At 35.6% G+C, this 11,640-nt stretch overlaps 3 protein-coding genes across 4 annotated transcripts; 2 read left to right on the top strand and 1 right to left on the bottom strand.

Moving 5' to 3' along the window:
• The first annotated feature begins 3,962 nt into the window (after positions 1 to 3,962).
• On the top strand, positions 3,963 to 5,414 carry LOC130495870 (uncharacterized). The gene has a single exon (XM_056987436.1). The coding sequence runs from the start codon at positions 3,963 to 3,965 to the stop codon at positions 5,412 to 5,414; it is 1,452 nt and encodes a 483-aa protein (XP_056843416.1).
• A 100-nt stretch (positions 5,415 to 5,514) lies between these two features.
• Positions 5,515 to 7,938, bottom strand: LOC130495869 (uncharacterized). Its single transcript, XM_056987435.1, has 4 exons — positions 7,914 to 7,938; positions 6,556 to 7,421; positions 5,943 to 6,470; positions 5,515 to 5,901 (listed from the first exon to the last, which is right to left on the bottom strand). Exons 1-4 carry the CDS (start codon positions 7,936 to 7,938, stop codon positions 5,515 to 5,517), a joined length of 1,806 nt encoding a protein of 601 aa, XP_056843415.1.
• A 1,766-nt stretch (positions 7,939 to 9,704) lies between these two features.
• Positions 9,705 to 11,612, top strand: LOC108813218 (transcription factor AS1). Of its 2 annotated transcripts, none has more exons than XM_018585708.2 (2): positions 9,705 to 9,854; positions 10,286 to 11,612. In XM_018585708.2, exon 2 carries the CDS (start codon positions 10,344 to 10,346, stop codon positions 11,445 to 11,447), a length of 1,104 nt encoding a protein of 367 aa, XP_018441210.1. In that variant the 5' UTR covers positions 9,705 to 9,854; positions 10,286 to 10,343; the 3' UTR covers positions 11,448 to 11,612. The 2 variants fall into 2 exon arrangements, with proteins under 2 accessions (XP_018441210.1, XP_018441211.1); XM_018585709.2 differs by having other exon boundaries at positions 9,785 to 9,940.
• The last annotated feature ends 28 nt before the right edge of the window (positions 11,613 to 11,640 follow it).

The raw sequence follows: 11,640 nt of genomic DNA, 5'->3' as shown, positions 1-11,640 counted from the left end.
GACCACGATAAACAACTCTTCCTATAATACATTGGAACCTCCGAAAAGTTTTCATCTTGTAATTTGCAAGAAACTATGCTTCCTCCAGAAAATAAATCATATATCTAATGTAGAAGTCTTTAAACTTTGATCAGTAGATCACAGTGATTCCACAAACTGGGCATTAGCTTAAGATTACAAAGCTGAACCAAACAAAAAACACCGAAATTAACCGGATTTTGAAAAAAAAATCTTAGACCTAAACATTGCTTTGACCGTCTCCTAGCCGCTGCGGCGCTTAAGCTAAGGTGCTTTCCTCCGCTTTCAACGATGGTTTATCTCAAGCTCTTCTCTGTCTAACGCGGTAACTCTTACGGCAACGGGCACTTAAGTGACAGGGAACGCGACCATAAGAACCTTATTTCAGACCTCGCTGGAGCTGTAGAGATTATTGGGTGAGTGCCTCAACAAATCTTTTTGAGTTGTTCTCCTCTGTGTTGTAGTCAGAGTCAGAGAGTTAGCCCTCTGCCTACAATATCAAAAAATACTCATATTTTTATTACTTGTAAAACTTTTTCTTTTTAGATCTTCAGACAGTTCTTTATTCTTCTGGTTTAGTTGGCTGTGGAGAACCCTTCATTGTGCAATGGCAGGGCCGGGATACCTAACAATCTCCGCTTATTATGTACTGTAGTATCTAAAAATCTTCTAAATTTTTTTTTTGAAAAATTTGTACATAGAAATTTGATTTAACTAGTAACTTTAGATTCAAAACTCGTATCACATCACTACTCTTTTCAAATGAATTCATATTTTGACCAAAAAAGCATAAGCTAGCAATTTCTCAGAATCAAAACAATCTTGTTTGGAAATAAAATATGAACTTTCAAATATAAGAGAATCTCGTAATAAATAAATATTATTAAGTTGTTATCGATATACTTGGTGTGCAATTCAAGTTAATATAGATTTAATCAAATCTTTTATGAATAATTTTTTTTCTAATTATCTTGTAGATAAAGATTATATTAACGAAATAAATAGCTACAAATATTATATAAATAAATAATACATGTATTTGTAAATTCTATTCTTGAAATCATGTTTTAAAAATCGATATTACAATTTTGCACTTTAATTTTTTTATGAATGAAGTTTATATAATGACATATTGTGTACACTATGGCAGATATCTCTAAGTCCAACACAAAATCAATCAACTTAGAGGCAAGTAATATTTTACAAAAAATGAGTTGGTAAAAGAGATCATATCTAATCTATTATAGAAGCAAAGAATAACCAAACATATACATGTTCGGTGTTTGATAATATGATGTTAATAAGAAAGAAGTATAAATCAACTTAGAACAACGTTTAATCTAATATTTAAAGAGGTCGAAGGGAGAGATATTGAATTGGTGATATAATAGTACACTAGATCATTATCCGCGCACCTGCGCGGGTTTATCTTTTAATTTATATATTTTATATACATGTTGTATATTATTTAAGATTTATAATATAAAAAAGTTAGAATGATCCTGAACCAAAAAAAATCGACCCGAACAAAAAAATAATCAAATACCTACTTAGATCCAAATGTTGAGAACTCGAAGAACTCATACCTGAAATGAACAGATTTATACCCGATCCAGTAAGCTAAATTTCAAACATAATATCTTTTGTTATATTTTTAATTCATTTTTCGGATTGATGAGATTTACTATTTATTCGGAAGATTTTTGGCTAACTTAATGGTATATATTTGTAGGTTTCTTTTTTTTCCTAAACAGGAAAAAAAGATTTGGGTCTTGATTAAATTTATCTTATATAACAAATTGCTACTATAAATAATTTTTATAAAAACTAATTTGTAACAGTAATATTATTTTTGTTATAAATTAGTATATCATGGTTTATAGCTTCAAAGTATAGAGTTAGTCGTCTTCATAGTATTGCTAATATTGATAGATGCAAATTAATGAATACAAATAATATATTGTATTATTAGTAATATGTCGTATAGTATTATATGTTAGTAGATGTATTATTAATAATCTATCTTATAGTATAATATGCTAGTGGATGTATCTATTTTAAGTAAGTATATATGCAATTAAAAAACACACTAGCAAACTTGAAACAGTCCAAAAGGTAAAATAAAAAACTTTAATGGTAGATAAATTTAGAACTCTATTTTAATAGAGTAGATAATAAGTAGATTAATATAGCATTAATTATATAATGTCCAACTTTAAAATCCACCTAGAAGAAGTTGTAATATTTCTGTTTTAATAAAATAGATGTATACGATCGGTCTACTTTTAATTTTAATAGAACAACACTGAAATAATTCGTTTGATTCTTCTTTATTAATGTAGATTGTTGGTTTAATTTAAGTTATGTGGTTTAGATTTTATTTTTAGCCTGTAGATATGATTAATTTTAAGTAAGTAGATTTGGTCCATAAATTATGTAACACACTAACAAACTTGAAACAGTCCAAAAGTTAAATGAAAACTTTAATGGTAGATAAATTTAGAACTCTATTTTAATAGAGTAGATTCATAGATCTTATATCCAACTTGGAAACATGCCTACCTCGAACCTTTTCTAAATTTAGCGCCTAACTCAAACTTCGAAAAAACTAAATTTATATAACAGTTCGAATATAAACAACTATAACAATAGGAAAACAAACGGTCGATCCAGCTGATTTATATAGCTGCAGCCCCATCCAAGGCCTATCCTAGCCTCTCACGATGGCTGTTGAGAAGTATTATTTTCTTAAAAGATTGGCTGATACAGAAAGCAATTTAAAATCAGAAAAGAAAACAGCCAACGTGGTAGATTTGTTTGATTCTTTTGCCAACCTTATATAATTTTATAAATCTAAGCAAAGTACTTCGCTTTTTTTTTTCATTTTAAGCAAGCTAAGAAACAAAAAAAACAAATGATGTAACTTTTACAAAACAAAATATCTCTCAACCAATTTTGTAGTTAGCATTCTAATTTTGTGGAAACAACTTGTAATGTCTAAGTCTGATGAAGAAATGTAAAAGTAGAAAATGCAAATGCGAACTTTTATAATTGTGTTTAAAATGAGATGCATTGACCTAATAATGGTATGTCTCTGTTACATCTCTCACGAAATTCCTCATTTCAACTATTACTAACTTATGAGTTATGACAATGAATTGTCCACTGCACTATTACTACTAGGGAGAATTGGAAAAAGAAGACACTTTTCTTGTTTGTTTGTCCAAATAAGACTTTTGAAACTTTTGGTCATTTTGGACAGTTTTTGCCCTTGTATTGTGAAAAAATAGTAAACTAAAGTTAAAAAATATAAAAAAATATAGAAATCATTAGAAACCAAAGTATACATACTTTTCTGTTTAAATATTTTTTTTTTAAAATATGGAACTATGTTTTATTTAATGTCAAAGCTAGGATAGAATACTTGTTCTAGCCATCTACGTAGTGTACAAATCGAATACAAAGTATTATACATAGGTTTACCTTGGACAGAAAATATAAAATACAGTTTCTTCAATAGTCTACCCAAGATAGATTTTGTGTCGTATTATTCTAGCTAGATATCTTCAATCTACATAGGGCTTTTTTACAAGTTCTACCCTAGACTCAGTGAAATACCTTTTATTTTTTTCACGTCATACCTTGTTGTGCCTTTTACTTTATAATAGCCTACGGCATAATGTAGTTTCCACTCTCTCTACACCTTTCTGCCTTAAGTAGGATGTCTATTCTAGCCAAATATAGTAAAAATGGAAACTTCCAAATTTCGTGGTCATATGTTTCCTAAATCTATCCTAAATATCTCTAAGTATATTCTCCCCACGATTTTCTCCTCTCTTCACACGATCTCTATCTCTCTTGTTCCTCTCTCATCTTCATCGACAAACATCTCTTCTATCAACCAACACAAGATGGTTCTAATCTATGTAAAATCTGGTGTATGGATGTCAAATTTGAGTGACGAGTGGAGTTTCTTGCCAGACAAGCAAAGGCGTGGTCGAACGGTGACATTAGAAACAACTACTTCATTGGAGGAACTCAAGATCATGGTGTGTGAAGATTATGGGGTTGACCCTAATTTGGTTACTGTCGAGTTCAGTTATGAGATGGTGAATCAAAGAGGAAATCCGCCCATTAGTATGAGCAATGATCGACAAGTGAGTAACTTTGTGGGCTACGCAAAGAAGGATTCCTCTACAACCTTGTGTGTCACGTTCTCTGGTACTGGTACTGGTGTAAAGGAAAAGGAACGAGTCAAGGTCGATTTGAATAAGGAGCCGTGTGATTCAAGTAATGTTGAGGAAGGTGAAGTTCCTGACATAAATCTGGGAGATTTTGCAGAAGCATCAAGAGAGCATCGTGATAAAAGGAAGAATCATGTCGGTGTAGATGGTTCCGGCGATGATGGTTTAAAGAGTGAAAACTATGGAGATAGTGAAAAGAAAGAGAAATCCGAAGCTGGGAACCCAGATTTCGTGAAGAAAGATCAACTTTTCCGAAGTAAACGTGTTCTAAAGGCAACAATGGAAATTTGGGCGATGAAGAATAATTATGATTTCATTGTTACCAAATCAACGAAAAAATGGTGGTCTATACGATGTAAGGATAACACGTGCAACTGGACTGTGCGTGCGGAATGTGTTGATGGTTCTACATATTTCATGATCAATAAATGTGTGGGTATACACTCATGTGCTCCTTCAAAGAAAAGCAAATTCGGAAAAATGGCGTCGGCAAGAACAATTGGGAAGCTGATACAACATCGATTTGATGATGCTAGTGATGGCCCCAAAGCAAAGGATATCATGCAGTTTATGAGGATGGAGCATAGCTGCGAGATTACTTATTGGCACGCTTGGGAAGCTCGTGAGTATGCAATTGCAGCTGTTAGAGGTATACCAGACGAAAGCTATGCAAAGATACCATCATATTTGCATATGATTAAAGAAGCTAATCCTGGTACACACACTCACTATGAAACTAAAAAGGATGGTAGATTCATGTATCTATTTATGTCCTTTGGGCAATCGGTTAGAGGATTTCGGAGTTCAATGCGCAAGGTGATTGTTGTTGATGGAACTTTTCTGAAAAATAAATACAAAGGAGTTCTACTTGTTGCTACAGCTGTAGATGGTAACTCCAACTTGTATCCAGTTGCATTTGGAGTTGTTGATTCAGAGAATAACGAATCATGGGAGTGGTTCTTCCGACAGTTGAATGTGGTTATTGCTGATAGTAAAGACTTAGCTTTTGTGTCAGATAGAAATGCGTCAATTGCTAAATCAATTGGAACTGTCTACCCACGATCAAAACACGGAATTTGCATTCATCATTTGCTGACCAATGTGGTTAAATTCTTCAGTACAAACCCTAAAACAGAGTATTGTCAGAAATAAATAGCCAACTTAAATAGTTTCATGTCACATAATTCCTAGAAAACTCTAAAATAAAGTTATGTCACAACATTCCTAGTAAAACTAAAACAAACACACATAATCAGTCTTCTTCAAGATCATAAGAAGCAGAAGACTCAAACTCCGAAGGAATATGTTGTGCCATAAGCTGGATTAAAATGGGATCATGAGCAGCCTCCCATATATCATAAGCAATCTTCTGTCGGCAACCAGGCATTATTCCGTCCTCCACTAAACTGATGTCGAGACCAAGAAGGATGTACTCCAAGTGTTTGAGTGCGTATGCCCCGCAATCAGCACAAGACTTGTTCAACCTTGTCTGCATAGGCATATCTACAATCGAATATGATGACAGGAGTAGCTTGCTCTTAGATGGACCCACGGCCTTCACAATTCTAGGAATCATAGTAGCAAACTTTTCTACGTATTGCCTATTCCTTCCCCAACCGCAATCATAGACTTCCACTTTCTTCTCAATCATGTTGACGCATACAGAGATCCAATGATTACCTGCGACGCACAGAACTCCTTCATATCTTCATCAAACCTTTCACCCATCTGTTTCTCTAGCCTCTGCTCCATCGCAGCAAAATTCTGCTGAAACAAGTTTGCCACAAACTCCTTCATATCTTCATCAAACGGAGCCTGTTGTGCTCTAGTATGTAGAACCTTCTGCTTCCTTTTTTCCATTCCACGATCCGGAAGCCTCTTCTTTCCCTTTGTAGCTCTGGAGCCTATGTTTGCTGATCCTTTTGGAGTTCGAAAATCATCATCGCTCCCACCTGATTCATAGCTCCCAGCTTCACCATCATCGCTCCCACCTGCTTGATCGCTCCCAACTTCTTTGTCATCAAGCCCAAATGAAAAGACTATTGTCTCTTCATACTCCCAAGTATGATCACTGAAGTCATGGTTAGCCATTATCATCCTCTTGAGAACCTTGATTCTATCATCCTCCACCTCATCTTCTCTCAGAAAAGTTATACTATCAACTTCATCACAATTGCCTGTCCACGAGATGTATGGATAGAGCTCATCCTACACAAGAAAGGTAAATAAGATTGAATAAGAGTTGATGGTGCGAGTCAAACCGGATGAAGTTAAAAAAAAAAAACATAATTACCGTGGGTGTGAAGATGTTCTCCAAATGAATGAGCTCCTGGTATGAAATCTTTGCAGCTCCCATCCAGTTTACGCATCTAGGACCGTTCTTAAAACTTTTGTTCAGTTTTCTTCCACAGAGCTTTCCAATTTTTGGAATTGCTTCCATTGCCCAAATCTGAAGAGCGTAGGAGAAGCCATCTAACACGTAACTCGTAGTCTTCTCCTTCAAGTTGTCTCGTGTTTTACCTATTGACTCGCATAGAAGGTCGAAAGAAGCAACTCCCCAAGGGTACTTTCGGACCTTCTCAAGATCCATGACCAACTTGATGTACTTGATGGGGATATTTGCCTTCTGATCTCTCGCGCAAACCATACACACAATGATGCAAAGATACACCAGCCTAATTCGATCAGCATTACTCCACTTCTTAACAGCTAACCTGTGTTTATTCCATAACTCCAACATAGAAATTCCTTTATTACTCTTAATGACTAAGCTCCAGAAACCACCATCATCTTCCCAGTCAACCGGCTCCTTAAGGGAGAGACTAGCATCACACTCAAGCCCGGTAACAGCATGGTACTCCATCAACGAAAACCGGAGTGCTCTCCTCGCAAAGACAAACCAAAGCTCATGTGTTTTGTAAGTCACGAGCTCCCTACACAAGAAACTGTGTATCACCCTCGCCGAGTAACCCAAACCATTCTCGTGCAACTTGAAAATCGGAGCAAAAACCCGATCTTTCTTCACTTCGTTCAACTCCTTTGGCAGCCATTCCTCCAACCTTTTGAGATATAGTACCATCCTGCAGTTGTTATTGATCTGACTGACTTGAGTCTCCTCACCCGGCTTAAAAAGGCGTTTTGGTAACTCTTGAGACATACCTACAATCAAAGAAAAAAATTGTAACCAGAGCACAAACAAACAAAGAACAATTTCATCACCATATACGACAAGTTAGAATCTCTATCAAAGAGTAAAATCGATGTTATTGATATTACAAAAACAAATCACATTTCAAAAGAAATTAAGTAAAATCAAAAAGACCCAAAGAATAATGATGTCGAAATTATTGTGGTCTCTTCATCAAACATCGACAACCACAACAACAACTACGAAATAGACAAACCCACAACCAAAAATCAAAGTTTAAGAGAATCAGAACAAGTAATCACAAACCTAATGTTTAGAAACGTGAGATGGTGATGAAATTGATGGTAGAAGAGGAAGGAGAGCCACCGAGGTTTTCGTTGAGTAAGAACAAATCTCAATTCTTCAATCTGTAACTGATAACAAAGACAAAGAACACAATTACGAGATTAGAGACAAAAAAATAAAAGTGAAAGAGTGAAGAAACGATTTGGCTTTGTTCTTACCAGAAATCGCCATTGAAATCGCCATGGGAGAGCTTATCCTTTCGGCGGAGAAGACGAGGAGAGTAATAGTCGATACCCTAATCGACTTCTTTTTCCTTTTTTTTTTTTACTTTCTGTTTTAAATGTTTTGATTTTTTTATGTTTTATTGTTTTTATTTTCTTAACTCAGTAAAAAAGTAGAAAATCGAAAATTAAAGGGCAATATGGTATTAAAGAAAAGATAAATCCTACTTACCTAAAAAATTTTCAACAAATCCTATTGTGACAAACCTCCAAAAAATGTGTCTTTATTTTCCAATTTTCTCTTACTATTACTATTACAATAACGATTTTTGTAATAAAATACTGTTAGAGCATAGCGACATCGCATGTAGTAATAATATTGGGTGTTGCCAAAAAAAAAGTGTTGGGTGTTGCCTAATTTGTATAAGCTAAGATAGAGATATTGGGTGTTGTAGACAGTGACAAGGGTCATATCATAAGAGAGTGAAAGTTATGTCTGCCTGCTTATAGCGCTGGGAGACTCTAAAATACGCTGGAGAGTTTTGGTGCATGGTAGCCAAACAAGTAATAGGAGTAGTGGTAGTCAGATGTGATGGAACAGAGGATTTTTTTTGTAGGGTTATGGAGTGAGAAAGCGAGAGTGTAGGAGGAACCATTACTCTTTACATGCTTTCCCAAAAGATACCGTTCTCAAAACGTGTCCAACTCAACCACAATTACTCATACGTCAAATCTTGTTTATTTACCAACAAAATCATAAATGAATGTTAAAAAGGTGAGAAGAGTTTTAGTTATAACAAAATTCTCTTACATTCAACCATGTGGACACTTAGAGTGTGATTGGTTGTCAATTTTGGAGTAAAAATTATAGGAGAAAAAACATTTACTCTTAACAAAGTGAGAATATTGTAACGCCTTATGGTCTGAAAATATAAAATCAATGATCAAAGTTGACTCAAAAAGTGGATAAAAGTCTTGAAAATTAAGATAATGAACTTTGAGAATGTTATGATTGATGTGAAATGATGTCTACAAATAAAAGGAATATGATGCTTTTCGGTGACATATTTATATTATTTGTTTTTGGTAAAAATGTCATATTTTATACTTGGTAAATTCGTGATGAGGCTGAGAATAACAATTTGTTTAAATCCTATTAAAACTCTCTTTATTGTAAAACTTGGATTTCATCGAAACTATGATCTTTCTTAATCTCAATTTTTGACTAAAGATGTTGACCGTGGGTTTCTTCTCTTTGAATAGATTCACCCAAATTTTCGTATCTGATCACTCATTTCCTCATACTGCCATTTAGACGACATTGCACAAAAACAGGTCTATGTGAAGTTACATCCCTGGTCATGAGTCTCTAGCAGTATGGTTACATTATCAAATTATTTCAGTCACATAACCTTTATCTATTGTCCAAAAAAAAGAGAGTTAAAGCCACATAACCTTATCCATCAGATTATTTCAGTCATTATATATCAGTCTATAGAATTGTAAACAACTATCAAGAAAATTGTTTTTATCTTTAAAATATCATTAAAATATATATTAAAAATGAATTTGAGATCCCAATGTGAATAGAAAATAAAATAAAGATCCCAACGTAAATAAAATCAAAAAATCATTAGTGGATTTAAACTTTTGCCTCCACGCGCCACTGTCAGAGTCTTTTCTTTTTTCCTCAATTGTGCGTAGAAAAGGAAAGGAGTCAGTGTCGCAGTCGGTAAACCCTTTTCTCAATTTTCTTTCTATTTTTATTTATTTATTTATTTGCCGTCTCTGTAGCTAATTACGTACGTTATCTGGTTTTTATTAAAGCCTCTGTCTTTGGTCTCTCTTTTGAGTTTTTCTTCCATCACGCCGACGAAGTTAGATATAATAATAACATCTATATGTGATGGAAGAAGTTGCTCTTTGCAATATTATTTGGTGAGCATTTCTTGAATTTAATATCTCTTCCTTCACACTCTATCGATTGCCCTATCTTAATAGCGTATGCTAATAACTGTTTTGAGGTCAGCATTAACTCCTATGGATAGTTATGATAAGAGATCATTAGCAAAAGTCTTTTCCTTTTGTCATTCTCTTATCTCTTTGATGACTTGAAGTTGAATTGGTGTTTCAAGTCTCAGATCTCTCTGTTTTTAAAAGACTCTAGATTGGTTGCTCTGTTTTTAAAAGACACTAGGTTTTGGCTGCTCTGTTTCTATAAGACTCTAGATTGGTTGCTCTGTTTTTAAAAGGCACTAGTTTGGTTGCTCTGTTTTTAAAAGACTTTAGATTGGTTCCTCTGTTTTTAAAGGTTGCTCTGTTTTTGGGGTGTGGAGAAAGTTTTGATTTTTCTAGAGAGTTTAACGCAGGTGAAGAAGGGATGGTAGTGAGATTGGGAAGGAGGAGTGATGTCTCGAGGAGTAGGAGATGAAGGAGAGGCAACGTTGGAGTGGGGAAGAAGATGCATTGCTACGTTCCTACGTGAGACAGTTCGGTCCTAGAGAATGGCATCTAGTCTCTGAGCGTATGAACAAGCCTTTGAACCGTGACGCTAAGTCTTGTCTTGAACGATGGAAGAACTATCTTAAGCCAGGGATCAAGAAAGGGTCGTTGACCGAGGAAGAGCAGAGGCTCGTGATACGTTTGCAGGAGAAACACGGCAACAAGTGGAAGAAGATAGCTGCTGAGGTTCCAGGGAGGACGGCGAAACGGTTAGGGAAGTGGTGGGAAGTGTTTAAGGAGAAGCAACAGAGAGAAGAGAAAGAGAGTAACAAGAGAGTTGAGCCTATTGACGAGAGTAAGTACGATAGGATTCTCGAGAGTTTCGCTGAGAAGCTTGTCAAAGAGAGGTCAGCTAACAGCGTTGGCCCTGTTTCTGTCTCTGTTCCTACGGTCATGGCTAGTTCAAACGGAGGGTTTCTACATTCTGATCAACAAGTTCCTCCTCCTCCTCCTAATAATCATGTGCTCCCGCCTTGGTTAGCTACTTCTAACAACGGGAGCAATGTTGTTGCTAGACCTCCCTCGGTGACTCTTACTCTATCGCCTTCCACCGGGGCTGCAGCTTCTCCACAACAGCCTATCCCATGGCTGCAGCAGCAGCCTGAGGCCAGCTCTGGAGGTCTTGTGTTAGGTAGTATGGTACCGTCTTGTAGCGGTAGTAATGAGACTGTGTTCATGTCAGAGCTTGTGGAGTGTCGTAGAGAGTTGGAGGAAGGGCACAGAGCTTGGGCAGAGCATAAGAAGGAGGCGGCCTGGAGGCTGAGGAGATTAGAGCTGCAGCTAGAGTCAGAGAAGACAAGTAGACAAAGGGAGAAGACGGAAGAGATTGAAGCAAAGATGAAGGCTCTGAGGGAAGAGCAGAAGATTGCAATGGAGAAGATTGAAGGAGAGTATAGAGAACAGCTTGTTGGGTTGAGGAGAGACGCCGAGGCCAAGGACCAGAAACTTGCTGATCAATGGACCTCTAAGCATATCAGACTCACTAAGTTTCTTGAACAACACATGAGCTGCAGGCAGAGACTATTATGATCTCTTGTCCTCTTTCTTTTGTAATTGTAATGTAAAATAAGCTATTTTTTTCATCATTTGATTTCTCCAATTTTAATCAGACTTTTGGTTTTGCTTAACTCAGCTTTTATTGTATGTGTTGGTTCTCTTCTTTAATTATTTGGAATTTCCAATGTTTTTTCTCAAGCTTGGTATTGAGTGTAGGCATGAAAAA

The sequence above is a fragment of the Raphanus sativus genome, chromosome 6 (assembly GCF_000801105.2).
Source record: "Raphanus sativus cultivar WK10039 chromosome 6, ASM80110v3, whole genome shotgun sequence".
Classification (NCBI taxonomy): domain Eukaryota; kingdom Viridiplantae; phylum Streptophyta; class Magnoliopsida; order Brassicales; family Brassicaceae; genus Raphanus; species Raphanus sativus.
Note: the sequence above shows the minus strand (reverse complement) of the source record. Positions and strands in the feature narration are given on the sequence as shown.